Raw genomic sequence first — 22,428 nt, 5'->3', positions numbered from 1 at the left:
GCCCTCTCCATGGCTGGTGCAGGCCTGCGTCTCCATCTGAAAAGGAAGCACCTTACAGCCACTATGCTCTAGTGAGATCACCCCACATCTCAGCCCTGGAACCCCGATGCTATAGCAGGTCTCTGGGTTGCAGAAAACTGGTCTGCTAACCCAGGCCTGCCTCGCATTAGAGGAGGGACAAATCCTTGTTCCTCGGCTGTCACCCATGGAGACAGGACACAGAGAAGAACCCAGCTGGTCCTGGACTGTGGCTCTGAGCTGCTGGGGGAGAAGGAGGAGGAGAGAGGGCAGAAGGCTCCATAGGCTGTGGGAACCGAGAGGAGGTGGCTCCCCGGTGACATCCTATTGAGGTTCCACTGCAGGACTCAGAGAAATGGTAACCGGGGATTGGTGTAGGAGAAAGTATCCAGATAGCCATCATCTGTGCATCCACCCATCATTCCATCTCTCTCACCCATCTCCATCTGTCTCCTCCATCTATCCATCTCTTCTATCCATCCATCCATCTCTTCTATCCATCCATCCACCCATCCATCTCTCATTCATTTGTTCATCCATCTGTCCATCCTACAGTGTTTGTGTGGGGTTGGGAAGAAACACACACTTCAGTGGGGAAACTCACCTGTGAAGGGAGCAGAGAACTCATACAGAGGAGAGTGAGGCCATCTGCTTTGGGCATGGGGTGAGGCCGAGTAGGAAGCTTTCAATGATTTGATCATACAGGGTGTGGTAACAGCCATGGAGGGGAGACGGCAGGGCACCTTGGCTGAGGAGGCAGGTCTGAGAGAAGCACGGTGGCAGGAGCACTCCTTTGTGCTGTCCAGCCCCCTGTAAGCTGTCACACCCAGGAGGGAGGACAGGATCCCGGGAGGAGAGTTCCCCACTCTAAGAAACAGCCTGAACATTTGGAAAGCTTGGAATGTGGGGACACCACACCCTCCAGTGGCCCTGTCAGTGATAGAGGGGACGTCGGCGATCTCCACCCTAACTGGGTGCCCCTCTTTCAGATATTGATGAGTGTGTGAGCTCACAGCACCTGTGTCCCCGGGGGACCACATGCATCAACACGGGTGGAGGCTTCCAGTGTGTCAGCCCCGAGTGCCCAGAGGGCAGCGGCAACGTGAGCTACGTGAAGACTTCTCCCTTGTGAGTATCCCAGGTGGCTGGGCTGGGTTTTCCCAATGGTCTTGGGAGAAAGTGCAGTTCATCCGAGGAAAGATGAACGGCGGGGAGAGGGAGTCTGGGTTCTCTGAGCTCCTGTGTCCCGTTAGTGGTTGCAGAACATGCATCACTGCTCTGTGCAGTCAGAACCCGGTTTGCCCAACAGGACTCATTTCCCAGGGCTGCCTGCGGACTCGGAGGGTGAGGGCACTTAGCCTCCCGGGGCTGCACTTCAGGGAGGGAAGGCCGCCGGGGGATGTGGCCAGGAGGCAGTGCCCATCACACTGATGTAGGGGAGGACCACCTTCTCGTGCTCACACAACACATCCCGCACACTTTGCCAACCTGTCTCCCCGGCTTTTCCATGGCGCTAAAAGGGCTCCTGGGGCCTAGCACTTTCATAGAGCTTTTTCTTTTTGAAAGACGGGAGACAGGCCTTTAAGGAGAATGACGACAACCATGACAAAGTTCGTGCATTTTCTTCTAAAAAGATCCCAAGGGCTCTGGCATTGTCTTTAGAACGAACCCACTTCCCCAGCTTAGATCCTTGAAGTGCTTTGGGAGCTACAGGCGAGTGGGAGCCGTGAGGAAGTCAGGCCCTGAGCGTGGCAGCTGTTAGTGAGAGTGAAGGGCAGAGGGACCTACACATCTTAGCCCTGGGGACATCCCCGATGAGCAGCCGGACGTAGTATTCAACCTGCATCAATTCCCAGGATGATGAGACTCACCGAATTAGCTCACCTGTGTCTGTGTTTATGTGGGAAATGTCAGCCCTTCCCCGGACCCTGGCCCCAAATGGTTAAGGCAGACGGGTTCCTGCTTTAGGAGTGAATAACCCTTGGAGATGTAGGAAGTCCAGCAGTGGGGAGCGCCATGTCCCAGGAGGTCGCCGGCTACCTGCCTGGGTCCCCACCTTAGATGGAGGTCTCAGCACATGCAGAGGGTGCCTGGTCTGAATACAGCATCACCCTTGCTATTGAATCTTCCCTGGCTTTATTTTTCTGGAACAGCTATAGTAATAGCATCCACGTGCACACACATGCACACGCACAGGAACACGCATACACACACACAGGAACATAGTAATAGCATCCACGTGCACACACATGCACACGCAAGGAACACGCATACACACACACAGGAACACACACACATGCATACACAAGTGGGTTAGGGGAGTGCCTCTTCCTTGGCCACCTTGACGCCAGCCACACTCACTTGCCTGTAGCTCCAGGCACCTGTGGTGAGGGGACCAGTGGCTGGGAGAGGTCACTCCAATGGCCTTGGCAAGAGGGTAGGCAGGGGACAGGCCAGGCCAGGGAAGCCCCTCTGTGTCTCCCCGAGGCTGACTGCCTACATCTTGTCTCTCTGATCCAGTCAATGTGAGCGAAACCCCTGCCCCATGGACAGCAGGCCCTGCCACCACCTGCCCAAGACTATCTCCTTCCACTACCTGTCCCTGCCCTCCAACCTGACAACGCCCATCACGCTCTTCCGCATGGCCATGGCCTCGGTGCCCGGCCGACCCGGACCCAACAGCCTGCGGTTTGGCATCGTCGGTGGGAACAGCCGCGGCCACTTCGTGATGCAGCGCGCAGACCGCCAGACGGGGGAGCTGATCCTTGTCCAGCCCCTGGAGGGGCCGCAGACACTGGAGGTGGACGTTGACATGTCAGAATACCTAGACCGCTCCTTCCAGGCCAACCACGTGTCCAAGGTCACCATCTTTGTGTCCCCGTATGACTTCTAAGGGTGCTTGAGCGTGGGCTGTGGAGATCTGGGCTCACGTCTCTTCAAAGCCTCGGCTGTGGGCACTGACTGCGAGACACTGGCCCCCCTGCCCACCTGCTCACCTGCCTATGCACCAGGTGTCCCGGGCAGCGCTGCACGCTGGCCCACAGAGTCGCACAGAAGGGCAGCCACAAAACCCAAACTGCTGCCATCGCTTCTGTTTTCTGCTTTAAGGTTGTTCCCTTTGATTATGCACTAATTTTCTGAAATCTCTTTTCCAGGGGAATGGGCAGCTTTTGAAAATGCTGTGTGAATGGCACTGTGAGTCTGAACTAACTGGGGAGGGGAGGATCATGTCTGTCTGAGGTGGTTGCGAGTCCTGAATTATGACAGTCACGCTGAGGGTCAAACTCTGCCCTGTGTGCGTGGCCCGGGGTGGGTCCTCGGCCACAACCCAGTGTTCTGCTGTTGTCCGTGTCCCCTCTGTGACATGCCTGCCAACCTTCTCACCAGAGAGGGATGCAGGGCCCGGGACCCCCATACTGATTCTTCTAGACCAAGAGACCACCATTAAAGAGTAGATTGTGCCTGAATTAATTCCTTTTGAGAAATCGTATCTCAAAACATAACCTGGTTTTCTAACTGAGTAAGTAAAGCCTTTTGCTTCTCCCTGCCCACCTGGCCTGCCCCTGAACATGAGCTGGCCCCGTTCCTTGTAGGAGGGGACCCCTAGCTCTCTTCCTATCCAGGCATACCCACTAAGATAAATGACTTAGAAAGAACTCACAGGTGAATGTGGGATTGCTCCCCCGGGGGAAATCTGGCCTGGCCAAATGGGAGATGGGTCAGCAACACCTGGCTGTGGGGAGTTTAAGAAGGTGCTTGAATTCCATTGGTCCCAGGCCTTCTGCTTCTGATGGAAGAGCCAGGGGGAGATGCCCTCCAGTGACCGGCTAGGGCGGGGCGTGAGGCAGGATGGGGTGGGAGACACCATTCAGGTTAAAACTTAGAAGTTGGCTGAGCTCTGAGGAGGTTTCAATATCCAAATACACGTTAATCTAGGTGAGATTTCATCACAGGTGCATTATTCAAAAACGCTTTGTATTTGCCTTGGTCTGAGATGGAGCCAGAGGACGTGTTGCCAGGTGAGTGGTCAAGCCCACATCAGGATGTTTCTGGGACACTATCCTTGTCTTCATTTGTCAGACGAAGAGCGAGTGATGTTTTTCTCCTCCCATGGGTTTAGCTGTCATCTCTGCCACCGCAGAGCCAGGGCCTGCAGATCTGCTTCCCAGGTTGTTACAAGAACTATTGAAACTGTAATCCAAGCCTTGTATTTCCAAGTGGTGCTGTGACAGGTCAGAAGCCTGCATGTCACCCAGGCCCCTGGGCGGCACGCCAGGTGGGAGAGCCCAAGGGCCTGGCCACATTCCTGAAATTGAGGTGTCACCTCCGTGTGCTCCTGTTCCTTGCCGGGGCGGGGGTGGGTGCAGGTGAGGCGCGTGGAGGCTCCCCAGGACGGGCCCGACCTGCACTGTGTGACGATGACCTGATGACTTGGATGCCACACAGGCCGGTCTAAAGCAGTGGTTTGCATCCCGAGATCTGCCCTCGCAGAACCACATAGAGTGCCGGCTGCTCGGGCCTTCCTGTGGATCATGCCTGGGCCTTCTCCGGGGGTAACACCTGGCGTTCTCTCTTCTCTCTCACCTCATGTTCCCTGTGGAAGCCAACTCTCCTTTGTCCCTTCACAACCTGTGCCAGGCCAGAGTAGCTAACAGTTCCAACATTAATTTGTACCTCTTTCCAAGAGACGTCGTTTCCTAGTGTATGGCAGTGGGGTTTTTAAACTTTGTATCATGCACAGTTGCAAATACGTGCAGAAGCAGAGAGACTCGTGTCATGAGCCCATGTCCGGATCACCAGCCTCAGTGATTAACACACAGTCAGTCTCTTCCATCTCCACTCTAACCCCCCAATGACGATTCTGAAGCAGACCCTGGACATCACTCGTAGCATTTCATCTGTAAATGTTCCAGCATGTATTTCTAAACCCTACGTACTTTTAACAAAGCACAACTTCAATCCCAGCCATACCTAAAAGTTAGCAATACTTCCTTAATGCCTTCAAATATTTCTGAATGGCTCATGATTTTCTGTTTATTTGAATTGGGTCCATAATATATAATTTGTTGATATGCCTCCTCAGTCTCCTTTCATCTGTACATCTTAGCATATGTTTGGAGAACCTGGAGGCCTATTAGAAGACAGTGGACTGGGTCATTTGTCCTGTAGAATTTCTCACAGTCTGGGTTTTCTTGGATGCATCTCTGTTACGTCTTTTAACGTGTTTCTCTGTCCTCTCTGTTTTTTATATATCAACTAGAGGCCTGGTGCATGAATTCGTGCACGGGTGGGGTCCCTTGGCCTGGCCAGTGATCGGGACCAATCAGGCCATGTCGCCCAGTCCCAATCGAGGCCTCGGCCTGGGGTGGCGGGGGGAGAGGGAGGGACCACAAGAGGTTGGCTGGCAGTGTGGGAGCACACTGACCACCAGGGGACAGCTCCTGTGTTGAGCGTCTATGGTCAACCAGTCATGACGGTCGCTTAGGCTTTTATATATATAGATGTTTATAGAGAGAGACTTAATCAGGGTCCTGTTAGGTTTAGTTTTGTAAGACTACTTTTCTAGTTTTTCAAGATTACTTCCAGTGGGAGCTATAGAAACTCTTGTTGACTCTTCTTTCCTGACGTTAGCAGCCATTGATGTTTATTGACAGATCCATGACTCCATTAGGCATTGCAAATAATATTCTGGTGCTGTTGTTTATTTTTTATTGCTCGCTGGCACACTTTGTAAAGAGAAACCTCTTTTCATCAATTATTTAGTTATCCTGAGGTTTGGTCTGTATAGGAAAGGCAGGCAAATTCCCTGACTGTTTCTTCTTTGTGAGTGTCCTAGGTGGAGAAAGTGAGAAGTGTCTTGTGTGCTGAGTAGGTGATAAACTCATGGCTTCAATACGTTGCAGTTTCAGTCTTCCTGTTGCTCAGATGGTGCTGCTCTGGCTTGGGAACTGCTTCAAGTTGGCTGATTCCTTGTGACACGACCCTGGTGCTCTTTGATAGTTTTGTAGTGATCTTGACAAGATGTTTCAAGCTCATCTAGTATATTCTGTGCCACGGCCCTGAAGTCATCCATCTCCCCTGGGACTCTGGTTCCTTTCAGTGGGGAGTGATAATTAGAGATCAAACTCTGGTGCTAGGGGTGCTCAGTGGTAGTGGTTTGGTCATTGTTTCTTGGTTTTGTGGACAGAACTAGGAAATATGTACTCTTAGGTGTGTTTCTTAAGAGAAAAACACTACATGAGTTTATATTGGTATTCCCAATTCAAGTCAAGACTATAGTGTTTTTAATGTAACTTCATTGACCTTATACCTGCTCTTTTTTCTCTCATTTAAAAAAACCTTCTCAAAATTACCAAAATAATTACACATTGTCTTAAATCCTCAGAATGACAATGCCAAAAGTATCACAAAAAATAATTACTGAAAACAGTTAAAGTCTTCTTTTGCAATTCTTATTGTCCTAGGGTCTATGCCGTTAGGGATGTACAGTCAAGTTACTGTTTTAAAATAACTCAGAACAGTTCCTCTCTCTGTGGTTATACCCCAAGTTTGAATTAGGGTTATGGTTATTCACTTGGTTTTGCTTAAATTTTTAGAGACTGCTACTTAATTTAAAAAAATTTTTATAGTTAGGTAAACTATTTACATGGTTCCAAAGTCCAGTCCACAACATGCGCTGTATTCAGAGAAGTCTGTATTTTATATTCCCTCCATCCTAGTACTCTTTTCTGCCAGAGATAATCAATATCTTTTCCCATTTTACCCCTCCACTTAAAACACTGTAAGCAGATGGTGAAGGACAGCATGCTGCTTTACACTTTCCTTGGTCCTACTCTTCCCCTTAACCGTATATATGGGGTATATTAACACCCCATAGCACCAGACAGAATGTTCTCCTATAAAGTGCTCTGTTATAAGGACAGTGTTTATCCAACCAGCCACCCTTGATTGACATTGGCGTTGTTCCCAGTCCTTTCATATTAAAAACATTGCAGCAGTATGCATTTGTCTCTCTGTATTTTTGCTTTTGTATCTCTGGGGCCAGTTTTCCCCCCATAAGGATTCTGTTCTACTTTCTCTCCCCAACAACAATGCACGAGAGTCATGTTCCTGAATCAAATAAGGCCCAGGGGCGCCCCTGGTTCTCACTTCTGCACAAAGCTCCCCACAACCCAGAAGGACAGAGGCCTGAGTGGAGGCTGCTCCACAGCCAGCCTGCCTGCCCGCTCGCACTGGGCTCCTGAGTAGCGGTCCACAGCCACCAGGAAGTGATGAGACAAGCCATGGGATCCCTGGCTCCTCAGAATGAAAAGTTAGCTAGGTTTTGGATAACTTCTAAAAATCACCTTATTTACTTGTTCTTTAAACTAAATTTTACAAACATGTTTTTATTGATTTTAAAGAAAGAGGGCAGGAGAGAGAGAAACATCAATTGGCTGCCTCTTGCACACCTCCTATTGGGGAGTGAGCCTGCAACCCAGGCATGTACCCTGACCAGGAATCGAACTGCAACCTTTTGGTACATGGGAGGACACTCAACCCACGGAGCCACACCAGCCAGGGCAAAACAAACTCATCTTCTTTTCAAAGTGTAGCACCTCCAACACAAGCAAACAGAAAGGAAAATACATTTAAAACAAAATATCGCTGCAGAGTCACAGTAAACTTGTGCGGTGACAGTTAGATCCCGGCTCCTGGTGTTTGGCTTGTGGCTCAGAACGTGGAGTGTGGGAATGCAGTGGTGATATGAGGAGGCCCGGGCGACCACAGTGGGTTCATGTGCACAAAGCAAAGGCAGCTTCATGCAGGCACAACGATGCTGACTTGGAAAAAGAGGGGAAGGAGGCCCTGGGGGACCTGCAGGGACAGAGCCTCCTTTTTCGTTTGGTTATTGCTGCTGTGATAAGATATCCCCAAACTTAGCAGCTTAAAACAATTATTTTATGCTCAGGGACTCTATGCATCAGGAACTCGATGGAGCGCAGGGAGATGGTTCACATTGCTCCACAACATCTGCTGGGAACCCTCAGCGGCGACCACTCCTGGCCGGGGGCCAGGTGACCTGAAGGGTCGTGCATGCACTTGCCTGTTGCCTGGATGGGAAACGTGCAGACAGAACTGGCAAGCAGACCCCTTTCCATGGGCTCTCCACATGGGTTAGTTTCTTCACAGCCTGGTCGCCGCAGAGGATAGGACTTCTAATGTAGTAGCTCAGGGTTCCTAGGGTGAGTGTCCAGAAAACAAGGTAGAAGCTGCATAGCCTTATGACCACCGGGGAAGTCACATAGGGTCACCTGTGCCGCACTCTGTTGGTCAAAGTCATAAACCCCACTGAGTCGAGGGAAGTGGGCATGGGCCCGTGAGTCCTCGCTGAGTTGGGTTGAGTTGAATTGAGACGTTCCCAAGGGCCTTCGGGCCGTTTTTACACGGCCACTCCTGCCTTCTGTGTGGGGCCCAGTGTCCCGTAAAACCTTGCTTCCCCTGGATTCCCAGAAACTCCGCGTCCTTTCCTCTGTGCTCAGCTCTGTGGGTGTTCTGTTCGGGCAGACAGTCCCTGCACGGACAGGGTTTGTACTCAAGTTGGGAGATGAGATCTCCCACCTGTACCTCAAAGGGGTACCTTTGACAACAGTGAAAACAGTCAAAGCCCAATGGGCTATAAGCTCACCAGGGTCAGAGGTCGGGAGAAAGAGACCACTGGCAGGGTTGGCAGCAATGCCTGGAGAAGTTGACTCTGAAAGGGTTCTGATTGGAGGAAGTCTCATGGCAAAGGCCACATCTGGGCATCCTCGCTCTCAGGAGGAGGATTTCCAACAAAACCCAGCATTGGAAAAGTCGCGGAGATGTCTGCTGCCTTGCAGACCAGAGAGTAAGACTTGGTGGAACATGGGTTTGGGCTGACAGAGTTTTCTGAATCTGACCACCTTTAAATGAAGCATTAGATTGTTCCAATCCAGTCCTTTATCTCCAGGAAGCTTTTTAGATAGGCTTTTGAGGGGAAAACAGGCTCCACGGCATGCATACCTGGCTTACCTAGACAGGAGTATAGTGGCTGAGCAGTGGTCCTTGTATGAAAGCCAGCTCGCCTGCCTTTCACAGTCGCTGAGTCATGTTTCTGTAAAGATCTCTGCGTCATAAACCCAGGTGTCCTCCCTGCCCATCCCCCGGGCTCCATCGCAGAAGAGAGTGTTCCTCACCTAGCCCAGCAGCAGGGGTGCCAGGTGGAGCGGGGCTCTGGGCTCTGGGCACTGGCATCTCTCCCACTCCAGTGCTGGAGCCTGCCCAGGGGACAGGTGTCCGCGATCTTAGAGTGCAGCCCGACCCCCAGAGCCCTGAGTCATCCGGCCCCAACCCACCTGGCCCACACTGAGGGCGCTGCCACGCGCACTGAGGGTGCTGCCACGCTCGCTGAGGACGCTGCCACGCGCGCTGAGGGCGCTGCCACGCGCACTGAGGACACTGCCATGCGAGCCAGCCTCCTTCCTGCCCCTGGACTCCACCAAGCTCATCCCACCTTGCTCAGCTCTTCCCTTGGGGTGGCTCACAGGCCCTTTTCTCGGCCCGTCCAGCCACCCTTGCTGATGCTGCTGCCCCCCTGCAGTGCCCCTGATCACCTTACCCTGTTTCATTTTCTTTAAAAACACGTCTCACTCTCTGGACTGAATGTGTTTCCTCACCTGGTGCTTTCTGTCTCTCCCCAAGTCCCGGATGCTGTTGGTTCCCCATCCAGGATCCAGGTCCCCTCCCTGCCTTCCAAAACAGAAGGCTTTCCTCCTTGTTATGGGCTGAACGGTGTCTCACCCCAAGTTCCTATGTTGAAGCCCTGACCCCAGGACCTCAGAATGTGGCTGCCCTTGGAGATGGGGCCCTTACAGACCTAAGGTTAAAGTGAGTCCATCAGGGTGGGCCCATCTCCAATGGGAGTGATGTCCTTATAGAGAGAGATTAGGACACAGACACACACAGAGGGAGGGCCCGTGGAGGAGGGGAAGGGAGGCCAGGCCCCTGCAAGCCAAGGAGAGAGGCCGCAGAAGAAACCCACCTGGCTGACTGCTGCCTGGACCTCAGGCTTCTGGTGAGCACAGCTCTGGAACTGTGAGGAAATAAAGGTTTGTTGCTTATGTCACCCCGTCTGTGGTACGTGGTTATGGGAGACCCAGCAAACTCATACACTCCTCATTCAGCCTGTGTCTTAGGAGAAGGGGACCCCCCACCCCCACCCCCCAGGCTGCAAGGCAACCACAGAGCATCATCCTGGGCCAGTGAGTGTCAGAGACCAGCCCGAGGCAGCCATGCATGGTGTTCCTGGGGGCTGCATGTCCAGGGACATAATTAAAGCATAGTGATTAATCACAAAAACAATATGTAATTATATATGTGTTTTCCGATAGTCTTAGGCGACCCCTGTGAAAGGGTCGTTCGACCCCCCAAAGGGGTCGCGACCCACAGGTTGAGAACCGCTTCTCTAGATGGAGTATTGCTATTGTAGCCCAAGCATCCTGGTCTCCCTGGCGGGAACCCAGCCCCATGAGTGCAGGCATCTCGGTTGCATGGTGGCTGATGCCACCCCGGCACCAGCCTGCCCTGGCACGTGCTCAGGACTCCGCCATGGACTGGTGACTGAAGACCCTAACTTCATGAGAACCAACGTGAATGCCTTAGGAGGGGCCACCCATCGCTGCCACCAATTTGGCTTTAATTCTGTTTTAAGAGCAGGTCCCTGCGGCAGTTGGGGAAGGGAATATTAGAAAGACTCGTGTGAAGAAAACAGGGGTAAGGGCCTCCTCAATAAGCAAATGCTTCATGGGAACCATGGGCAACGCGATGGACAAGCCACAAACAAAACCTGGTGTTCCTGGCAGATGTTGGTGAATTTGGCCACATCTTTCCTGTTGTCCCTACTCTGTGCCCGACGTAGGCCGGCACTCTGCCCAGTGGCTGGCCTGGTGTGCTGAGTCCTGGCTAAGACGGGACAGTGGGTCCTCACTAACACTGTCGTGCGTGCTGAAACTTTAAGTGAAATGATGTATAAGGAAACCAGTTTCACCACAGGCTGATGGACGTAAGGGCCCCAGGCCCCGCCCCTCCAGCATGGAAGTGGCCTCCTCAGGTGAGGCCGCCCCGTCACCTCTGGTGCCCGAGGGACGCTGGGAGCTGCTGACCACAATGTGGCCAGAATGAGCAGAAACCATCCTTTGTTGTTCTAAGCCATGGAGACGTTAGGGTTGTTTGTTACTCCAGCATTACTATCCCGAGTGATTCAGGGCAGAAAGAGAAAACAATGAGAGACCCCTCATCATTGGTGGTGAAGTCACGCTGTGGCCTGAGCAGCAGGAGGAACTCGGCTCCCTGTGCCGGCTTTAAAACACACACGCAGGAACCAGCCAGGTGACAAGGATGAGGCCGCCTTCCCTCACACAGAGGGATGTTTGGTCCTCAAGGCAAACCCAGCGCTGTCCCAACCTCCTGGCTTGGGAGCAGAATAGGCCTTGCGTTGTTGGCTGAACGGTGTCCTCCAAAAAGATACGTTCAAGTCCTAACACCTGGTGCTTAGAAATAGGTTTTTGCAGGTGCGATTAGTTAGATGAAAATGAGGTCCTACTAGGTTAGGGTGGGCCTTAAGCCAACGCCTGGCATCCTTAGAGGAAAAGAAAGCTGAAGACGAAGGCAGCGACTGCATTATGCTGCACAGCCGAGAAATGCTGACGATTGCCAGGAATCACCAGAAGCCGGAAGGGGCAGGAAGGACCCTCCCACACCGTGAACTGACTTCTGGCCTCCAGACTGTGAAAGACATTTGTAGCTTTTAGGCTTCTAATTGGTGGTACTGTTCCAGCAGCCCCAGGGAACTAAGATGCCCGGTACCCCAGTCTCCCTTCCAGAACATCTGTCGAAGGTCAGTCACCTCCATCCGGAAACATGGACAGCCAGCAGCTGCCGAGCACACACGTCGGGCCCAAAGCCCCTGCCGCTGCAGCCCTGCAGCCCGTCGTCAGCACCCTGCACTACTGAACAGTGTGCCGGCTGCTGCCTCCGTCAGGGCCACCTCCCAGGGAGTGCAGGTCACCGGGGACACTCCGGGGGCTGATTTCCAAACATGGTGGCCGTTTTTCTTTTTTGAAAGAGAAGTTGGCTACTTTTATAACAAGTGATGAGATCATTCTCCTTGTTTCAGCAGTCACTGAATGGGCATGTTTCATGAAGATTCACTGACTGGGGATAAGGAAGGATTAGCCCGGACGACTGGGGACAGAATGGGAGCCACTCCCCGCCCAGGCTCTGCAGGGTCCAGATTCCGCTGTCCTCCCCTCACCCTCTCTGTACAGCTTTCAGAGGCTGCCTCAGGGCTCACACACCTGTCAACTGTACCCTTCAGAGCACTGGGGTCACAAACGGCTAAACATGAACATCTGACCCCTGCTCACTCAGAAACACCAGACCACGCACCCTGCCAGTAGCTCTCCAGTTGACAACCTGACCCACCCCTGCCAAGACCCTCCATGACTTCCTCTAGTCTCAAAAGCTCCATAATTCTTTCCCCGAGGCCCCCCTGCTGAGATGTCCCAGGACCTGGAATGCCATCTCTCTCTGGCTGCAGCAAGCGATAAACCTGGCTCTGTTGCCTGCAGGTGGGGCCCAAGGCCCAGCTCGAGCAACCAGCGGTCTCCACCATGGTCCCTGGGCCCGCTGCTGGGTGGTGGGCAACTGTGAGGTGTGTGCTAGGTAGTTGGTGACGGGACTTGGAAATGAGAAAGGAGGAGGCTGGCTCGGGAGAACTGTGCGAAGCCTTGCAGGACACCTCACACACGTGAATGTCAGAGGGAGGCGTGTGCGCACCTGGCTGTGTGTAGGGACCCACCGCTGCTTACTCACGTTCTCTCTCGCTCCCTCTCAGGCCTCTCTTTTTGTTAATCCTCACCTGAGGATATTTTTCCATGGATTTTTTTTTAGAGAGAGTGGAAAGGAAGGGGGAGAGACCGAGAGAGAGAAACATCAATGTGACAGAGACACGTCAATTGGTTGCCTCCTGCACGTGCCCTGACCTGGGGCCAGGGATTGAGCCTGTCACCGAGGGACATGCTCTTGGTCGGAATCGAACCTGAGAGCTTTCAGTCCGTGGGCCGACGCTCTAACCACTGCACAACCGGCTAGGGCTCTCAGTTCTCTCTTACCTCCTCTCCTTTGCTTCCACCCATGTCTGGGCAATTCTTGAATTACTTGAGCAGAATGACACACATTCCCATCTGTGCTGTTTCCTTGTTTGGCCTCTACCACTGCAAGGCTTCAACGTTAAAAAGTCCTTTTCATTCTTTCACCTGAGGCCCACCATTTTCCATATGGCCGGAGGAACAGAGCAGCTCCCCTTTAATATTGAATACCTGAATGATTTCATGACAACCGAGTGAGGGCCTGCCATGTGCTCGATCCTCGCAGGGACACAGCCTTGAACGAGACAGAATGTCCTTGTGCTGTTTCCAGACAGTGAGGGAGGGCAACATGCGACAGGGGCGTAGGGCTGCTGAGCCCAGGAGAGGGAGGGAGAGGGTCCTTGCCTGATATTCATGACAGCTGCCCGACAGCAGAGGACGGGGGTGAGGCCTGGAGGCCAACATGCGACTGGGCTGTGGGCACCTGCTGTCCTGAAGCCCCATTTCCCAATCCTGTGACTTGGCCCTGCTGATCTGTGGGTGGCCCAGGAGGCCCTGTCATGGTCCTGAATGTAGCCACACGGCCTCCTTACAGCGACAGTGTTCTTGCAGAGACATCACCGGGCACCAGCAGTGTCTTCCTGGCTGAGTATCTCCCAGGTCTCCCCATTCCTCACAGGCTCCCCGTTCCCTGTCTTGCCTTGTGGCCCCCAGATGGAGGGTCCTGCACATCCCACTTTAAAAGTCAAGGTCACTTTTTCCCCTTTCCTTTTCCTGGTACAAATCTAGCTGTAGGATGTGTCCCAAAGAACACAGGGCCTGCAGAACTGCTGGCAGCCAGAGCCATGGGCCAGGAGGCAGGCCTCGGCCCCATCACCTCCCCAGCTCCTGAGAACACAGAACCCTTCACGGCAGCACAAGGACAGGCATTCAGCCCCCGAGACAATCAGGAATTCACTGGGAGCAGGTTTGCCTTCGTCGTGGACTGAAATGGCTGTTTTATGTGCGTTTGGCTGAAATAAGGGGCACTTCTGTTGACTTGGGCTTACCTAACTAAGTTCAGCTGCAGGGGGAAGTTTAGGTTGGCGCCCAGTCCGCAGGCACATGGAAAGCTGAAAGGAGCTGGTGTGTCAGCAGCCGTGGGGCTGAATCACAAATTTGTTCAGGAAGTCCAAGATTAAAGTCCAGTTTATATCATTATATAACAGAGATGCCCGCCAAGCAACATATCCAGGCAAATAAATTTGAAATATTTTTTAATACAGCTGGCATACAAAACTCATTTAAGACTTATGTGAGTGATAAATAAGGCCACTTCTGTGGAACCTCTTAAGAAGGTAGTTTAAAAGTTTGGAGCTGAGTGAATGTCCCCAAACCCCGGAGTGAGGAGCATCCTGCCAGGAGGATGAGCCCCGCCAGCCAGGCAGGCAGGGGGCTGAGAGAAAGGACCCCAGAATGGCACCCGTCCATCTCCCTACCAGCCACAAGCAAATGTTTCCAAAGTGCGGATATAAATTTAGAAAAGAAGGTATTGTGATGTCAAACAATACCTAGAGTGCGCCAGGTTTCCACTTCTGGGCCAGTGCCTGAGGATCTCTGAAAATGCACTTCACAAATCACGGGAGCACTCTGGCAAAACCGGCTACAGTCATTTTTTCAGAACTCTGGGAATTAAGTTCAAACAGATGAATTCAAAGAGAATTTACTCAAGAAAAACAGCTGAGTCGTAGTAAATGCCTGGTGGCCATGACTTGCCCCAATCTCACCCCCCTCCCCAGCTCACAACGACAGTAACTGTCAAAGCCACCACCCAGGGGTCACCAGTGAGTGGAAAAGGTTTGGAGCTCCTCAAAAGCCCCCAAACGGTTGCACATTAAAAATTCCTCACCTGAGGGTATTTTTCCTTTGATTTTTTTTTTTTTGAGAGTGGGAGGGGGAGAGAGAAACATTCATGTGAGAGAGACACATCCATTGGTTGTCTCCTGCACCCGCCCCAACCAGGGCTGGGATAGAACCTGCAACCCAGGTGTGTGCCCTTGACTGGGAATCGAACCGCGTGAGCCACTTGGCCAGGGCCCAGTCACTTTTGATCTATGTGACAGCTCACAAGAAGCTATATTCTCAAGGCATCTCATCTGAACAGACTGTCGTGATTAAAAACCTTCTGGGCTCCTTAGGGAAATGGCTGATTTGAAGGCTGAGGTGGGAATGTACAAAGTGAGCCGGAGCTCCTCAGGCAAGTCCATCCAGCTAGCTGGCAGAATTCAGTAACATGAAGACTGAAGTTCCCAGGGCTGGCACAGCAGGGCAGCTTCCAGGCTGGCAGGCCCTCCCTCTGCTTCTCGTCTTTGATTTCAGGAGGTGCCCAGTGTCTTTTAAAGGTTCATCTAATCAGTTGAGACCCACCCAGGAACATCTCCTTTTTGTTAAACTCAAAACCAACTGACCCAAGACCTTAATTAAATCAAAGGTATAACTGCTTCATCTTTATCTGTATCATAAACTAGTCCTGGGAGTGAAATCCCTCACACTCACAGAAATGCCCACTCAGAGGGTTCGAGTCACCAGGCAAATCTTGGGAGCCATCTGAGAATTCTGCCTTCCACAGCCTGGCTGGGTGGCTCAGCTGGTTGGAGCATCATCCTGCTACCCCAAGGTTACAGGTTTGGTCCCCATTCAGGGCACATACAAGAATCAACCAATGAATGCATAAATAAGTGAACAACAAGTCATCGGCTCTCTCTCTTTCAACCAATGAATGCATAAATAAGTGGAACAACAAGTCATCGGCTCTCTCTCTCCCCCCGCTTCCTCTAGCTCTCTACAAAAAAAAAAAAAATCTACCTATCTGTCAATCAATCAAGAACTCTGCCTACACAAAGGGGGCAGGGGAAGGGACAGAAACCACTCTTTCATAAAAAACGTCTGTTTTCATAATTTATTAATCCAAAATAAATTTCATAACAAATTTTATTTCACAGTAAACTTTTGACTATATACATGTACAACTTCAGTTTAAAATTACATTCAAATCTAAACATGTCACCAACCTAACAAGAGCCATTATTCATGTACTAATAAAAATAAACTGACAATTAAAATGTGACATTATACCAACTGAGAAAGACACTCCAACCTTAGAGATGTTAACTACAAACACGTACCTCAGAATTAGTGACATAATAACCAAAAATGTTTACTTCCCCCACATTTTTAAATGATGTAAAGGAGTGCTGCACATTTCACAGGAACCAACACCACTTTGAGGTGAGCTGGGCAGCTTGTCCCTCCCTAGTCAACATGCACATTCTCTCCTCTCCTCAGCCCTCTAAATAGGTCCTTTCCTTGCAGATGTCGTGTTTCCTCCTTTCCCACACCGGCTTCGTGCTGTGTGCTGTCAACAGGAGCCGAGGCAGTGAACGCAGCCTTCGGTGGAGAGGGGTGAGCAGAAAGGTGGACTCGGACAATGAATGTAGGTTTGATTCTTGGCTCATATTTATCACCTTGCCTTTGGCTGCAGATAACAGAGAACTCAAATCAAAATGGCTCAAACAGTAAAGAATAAAAAGAAACTGTACATATATAATTTCACGTGGTATATGTAACATGCAGGCTGAAGGCCGGCTCTCTCCTCGCTAAGGCTGCTGAATTCCATGGCTCAGCTACCGAGGACCAGCTTCTTCCCAGGTTTCTCCTGTCAACCTCAGCTGGTTTGCTAGCTCCCCCTGAAGTCCTGAGACAGCTGCATCCGCTCTGGGTGTCATATTCAGACATGGCAACGTCTAGCCTCTTCCTGTGTATCTCAAGAGATGATCACTTTCCCAGAAGTGTACCAGAGGATCTGAATCCCTATTTCAAGCCTGAACCAACTGCTGGCAAAGAGTGGCACTTCTAATATTTGTTGAGGCCAGTGTTTTTCAACCTTGGCTGTGCTTCAGAATCACCTGGAAGCTACTGAAAATCTCATGTTCACACCCCAGCCCCCAGCCCCAAATCAGAATTTCTGGGAGTGTGCCCCAGGCACCACATCTTTTACAAAGCTTCCTAGCTGATCCCAATGTGACGCCAAGGTGGAAATCACAACTCTAGACCCTTGTTGCTACACCCTAAGGGTTGGGGCCAGGGCCTGTCATGCACAAAGCACAGATCAGCCATGGACAAGAAGGGACACCTCAGCGAAACTGGAATTCTGTTAGGAAGGGAAGCATACATGCGTGATGTTCACAACTAAGAACAGGAGCTAGGTGGCCTTCTTACAGACACGGTTTCCTCATCTGTGAAGAGCAAAGCTGGATTTCCCCCCATAATCCCTGTGATGGAGCTGTGACAGGTATTAAGGAGGACTTCATGTGTATGATCCTAGCATTTCTTCAGCAGGTGCTTACCCTGAGATACTCTGATCCCACTAAACCCCAGTGTGGTGTTGGTGCTTCTAACCGGCATTCTGAGCCCCTATTATTCAGACCAGATCACCCAATCACAGCATTTTGACCTCTACAAGCAATTTTGTAAGAAATCCACAACCATAACCCCCTAATGGTTATGCTTATCAGAAACTAGTCAGTGAACCGAGACAACTGTGCAGGAAGTGAGGGACAAGTCACTTAACATCTCTGGTCGCAATTCCTTCAGCTCTACAACTGGATCAAGTCAAAACACCAAAAAGCTACATACTTGATTTATCTTACAAACTGACAAAAGTTGAGTTTTACTGTTGTGGCATTTAGTAAGTGACCACAAAAATTTATATGAAACCTGTCACACAGGATCTTAGAAATTAAAATGCTGTCCATTCTATTCAGTGAATTCCATAATGAAGACCTACATAAGAACTGTTTTTATGAAATTACAATTAAGAGAGGTTTTGCATCTACCTTTCTGATAATAAAAGATAAATAGATAAACTATTCATCCTTTTTGTTTTGGCTCTAAAAAAGAGCAGATATAAATTTAATACAGCCATGATAACCATGCTGGCCACACACGTGTAAATCCATATACAGCTTTTCCCTTTCAGCTTTCTTACTTATATTTCCTCTGGTCCTCATTTTTTTTAAAATATATTTTATTGATTTTTTACAGAGAGGAAGGGAGAGGGATAGAGAGTTAGAAACATCGATGAGAGAGAAACATCGATCAGCTGCCTCCTACACACTCCCTACAGGGGATGTGCCTGCAACCAAGGTACATGCCCTTGACCAGAATCGAACCTGGGACCCTTGAGTCCGCAGGCCGACGCTCTATCCACTGAGCCAAACCGGTTAGGGCATCTGGTCCTCATTCTTTAACCAACTATGGTTTCATTATACATGGGCTTGTTTGGAGCTGCAGGGGTCAGTGAGATTTAGTTCCCAGGAGGAAACCAAGGGGAGCAGAGTGGAGCAAACGGCAGCAGGAACTAAAGCTCGGTAGGCTGAGATGGCCAGACTACAGAGAACGTAAAACCAGGCAGACAAGCAGCTCCCAACTCAGGGCACTACACAGTGGAGGCGCAGGTGAAGCAGTGCACTGGGAAATATGCCCTCTAAGGAAAAGAAAGTGGAAATGGAGGCAGATCGGTTGGAAAGGGCTGCAATAATACAGCTATAAGAAAAGCTAAAAATTATATGATGGTCAAATGAATATTAAAAATATATGCAAGGGTAAAACATGGTGATAGATGGAGATTTGACTTTGGGTGTTAAACACACAATGCAATATAGAGATGATGTACTATAGGATTGTACACTTGAAACCTACGTAATTTTATTAACCAATGTCATCTCAATAAATTTAATTTGAAAATGAAAGTATTAGAAAAAATTTTTAAATAAAGTTTTCTATAAAACAAATAAATAAATGCAAACAAATTTCCAGTTGCAATGCAGAATCTGAAACCACATCAAGGAATGATCTACCCAGTGGTCGGCAAACTGCGGCTCGCGAGCCACATGCGCCTCTTTATCCCCTTGAGTGTGGCTCTTCCACAAAATACCGACTTCTGCACATGGGCCACGAAGTTTCAATTGCACTCTACGTGCGCGCCCGCACGTGGTATTTTGTGGAAGAGCCACACTCAAGGGGCCAAAGAGCCGCATGTGGCTCGCGAGTCGCAGTTTGCCAGCCACTGATCTACACTGTTACATGAAAATACATTAGTCTGTATTACAGGTTGGATGGGTGTTTTGCCCATGCATAATTTTGTGATGTCATGCATTGCTTATTTGGAAAATGTTAGTTTACTAATTTATGCAGAGCTTTCAAATGTTCTACTATACAGTATTTTAAAAATCACATTCTTTAATATCACCAACCAACTTCACCAAAAGAATGTTTAAGTACAGAAAAGCTTTCAAGCTCAGAGGCAGATAAAATGTTCTGATATTGTCCTTTGTGCTCAAAAGCCAGAATCTTACCATTGAAAACGAATATTTTCCGTTGTTTTCCTTGAAGTGACAGGGTCACTCCATTCATTTGTGGAAAAGCGCCTGCCAAACCGCCACATCTGAAGAAACCAGTTGGCCCCCACAGTTGTTCTTTGAAGTAAAGAGTATTCATAAAGACACGCAGCTGATCCAGCTTGAACTCAGATAATAGCACGAGTGCTCTTCCTCAAAATACCACTTAGTGTGGAAATGTAAATACGTGATAATATCTTTCCATTTTGCTAGACATGATGATGAAAGACGAGAACTCAAGAACTGAAGTTTAATAGCATGAATACTTTTTACTGCCTCATCCAGGGCATTCATAAATGAAACTGGCGCCTGATGCAGATGTTTTCAGAGAACCCTCTTCAACTTTTAGAAACTAGACAGTCCCATTGGACCTTTCTAGTGGAAATGCCTCTTCTGTTTGCCCATTAAGTACGATGCTGACTTTCTTACTAAGTGTAACATTATATCATGTTAAGAAAACATCCATCCAATGATCTCATATGTAGAAAATTTACTTAAAGATTCCACAGAAAAGATAGAATAAACAAATTCAACAAAATAGTAGAATACACAGTCAACAAACAAGTATCTGTAACATTGCTATACAATGATGGTAAACAATCTGAAAAGGAAATTAAGAAAATAATTCCATTTACTATATCTCAAAAGAATTAAAATACTTAGGAATTAACTTGACCAAAAGGGGAAAAGCTGTACAGTGAAAACTCTGAAACATTGCTGAAAGAATTTAAAGAAGAAATAAAAAATGGAAAGACCCCCGGTTCATGAGTTAAAAGACTTAATATTATTAAGTTGTCAATATTATACAGTGACCTACAGATTCAATGTAATCCCTACCAAAATCACAATGACACTTTTTTTTTGCAGAGAGAGAGAAATCTACCCTAAAATTTGTATGAAATCTTAAGGGGTCCCAATTAGCCAAAACAAAGTTGAAAAAGAACAAAGACCAATGGAATAGAATACAGAGCCTAGAAATAAACTCTCACATATTTCAACAAGAAGCCAAGATCATTCAATGAGGAAAGGACAGTGCTTTCAACAAATGGTGCTGGGAAAACTGGATATCCATATGCAAAACAATGAGGTTTTGGCCCTTACCTAATACCATATACAAAATTAACAAAAAATGGATCAAAGACCTAAACATAAGAGCTAGAGCTACAAAACTCTTACAAGAAAATATAGGATAAAAGCTTAATGACACTGGATTTGCAGTGATTTCTTAAATATGACACCAAAGGCACAGAAAGTAAAAACAAACAAATTGGTCTTCATAAAAATTTTTAAATCTTATGCATCAAAGGACACTATCAACAGAATGAAGAGGCAACCCACAGAATGGGAGAAAATATTTGCAAATGATATATATCGTAAGTGATTAGTATCTAATATCCAGAATATAGAGAATTCCTAAAACTTAACTATAAAAACAAACACCCAATTCAAAATTGGGCAAAGAACTTCAATAGACATTTCTCTGAAGAAGATAAACACATGGCCAATAAGCACATGAAAAGATGCTCAACATCACTGATCATTAAGGAAATGCCAATAAAAACTACAAGATACCACCTCCAAAAAACAAAAACAAACAAACAAAATAAGTGTTGGTGTGGATATGGAGAAATTGGAATCCTGTGTACTCCTGCTGGGAATGTAAAGTGGTACAGCTGCTGGGGAAAACAGTATGGTGGTTCCTCAAAAAATTAAAAATAGAATTACCATATGATCTAGCAATTCTACTTCTGGATATATATTCAGAATTGAAAATATGGTTTCAAAAGATATTTGTATACCCATGTCCATAACAGCATCATTCACAATAGTTAAAACATGAAAGCAACTTAAGTGACCATCAACAGATGAATGAATGAGTAAAATGTGGTATATACATACAATGGAATATTATTCAGCCTTACCATTAAATAAAGTAAATGATTAAGCTGCACTTCTTCCTTTCTCCCTACAGCCATAGCCACACTCTTTTTCGTGTAATATAGCAGCTCCTCCCACACAGAAAGTATAAAAAAAAAGAATGTACTTCCTACTCCTTGACTTTGGAGTTGGACATGTGACTGACTTTGGCCAACGGTTGTATGTAAATGTGATGCAAACAGGACCTCTTGAGCTGCTAGGAAAAGAACATGCCCAGCCAGCCTACTGGTCACAGGAAGACAAATGTGGGGCAGAGCCATCCCAGTGGACCTGCTACATAAGTACAGCCAACCCAACCATCTGCAGCTGCAGGAAAAAGAAATTTTTATTTTTACCTGGTATGGAGAGTTTGTGGTAGTTTGTTAACATCATTATTGTGGCAAATGTTAACTGATATAATTTCAGTTCAAGGAATCTATTTATATAAAAACCCTGGGTGTAACATCATGACCACGACCGAGGCTCAACCAACCGGAAGGAAGTCAGTCCTGCAGGGGTTGTCTTGGCAACGGCTGTGCCCTCCCCGAGCTGTTTCCCAGAGCTGTTTCCCGTAAGGGCGAGGTTTGAAGCAGGAGCTGGCCCTCGGAGTGTGGAGGCAGATCTTTATAAAGTTTTAATACATTATATTAGAGGTCGTGGTAGTACTGTTTTACCCACAGCGTCTACAGGAATTGCTGCAAATTTACTTCTCGGTGGAAGCACCTTTCATTCCCAATATAAATTACCCATTCCACTAAATGAAACTTCAATTTCTAGACTCGATATAAACAGTGAAGTTGCTAAAACTATTAAAAAGGCCCAACTTCTCATTATTGATGAATGCACCATGGCATCCAGTCATGCTATAAACGCCATAGACAGATTACTAAGAGAAATTTGAATGTTGT

General features: G+C 48.6%; 2 protein-coding genes across 7 annotated transcripts in view; one reads left to right on the top strand and one right to left on the bottom strand.

Moving 5' to 3' along the window:
- The window catches only part of FBLN7 (fibulin 7), a 22,738-nt gene extending 17,437 nt beyond the window's left edge, over positions 1 to 5,301 (top strand). Inside the window, exons 6-7 of the mRNA XM_005884934.2 lie at positions 1,008 to 1,146; positions 2,539 to 5,301. Coding sequence (XP_005884996.1) covers positions 1,008 to 1,146; positions 2,539 to 2,911 — 512 coding nt within the window. The 3' untranslated portion in view covers positions 2,912 to 5,301. The remainder of the gene's footprint in view (positions 1 to 1,007; positions 1,147 to 2,538) is intronic.
- A 10,789-nt stretch (positions 5,302 to 16,090) lies between these two features.
- Positions 16,091 to 22,428, bottom strand: part of ZC3H8 (zinc finger CCCH-type containing 8) — a 32,939-nt gene continuing 26,601 nt past the window's right edge. For 4 of the 6 annotated variants that reach the window (XM_005884933.2, XM_005884929.2, XM_005884930.2 and 1 more), the window contains one exon: positions 16,119 to 16,680. The gene's annotated coding sequence lies outside the window, so the exon portion shown is untranslated. Of the gene's footprint in view, positions 16,681 to 22,428 lie in introns of all 6 variants that reach the window. The other 2 variants (XM_005884931.2, XM_005884932.2) reach the window with 1 other exon arrangement.

This window comes from Myotis brandtii, unplaced genomic scaffold (genome assembly GCF_000412655.1).
Source record: "Myotis brandtii unplaced genomic scaffold, ASM41265v1 scaffold879, whole genome shotgun sequence".
Taxonomy (NCBI): Eukaryota; Metazoa; Chordata; class Mammalia; order Chiroptera; family Vespertilionidae; genus Myotis; species Myotis brandtii.
Note: the sequence above shows the minus strand (reverse complement) of the source record. Positions and strands in the feature narration are given on the sequence as shown.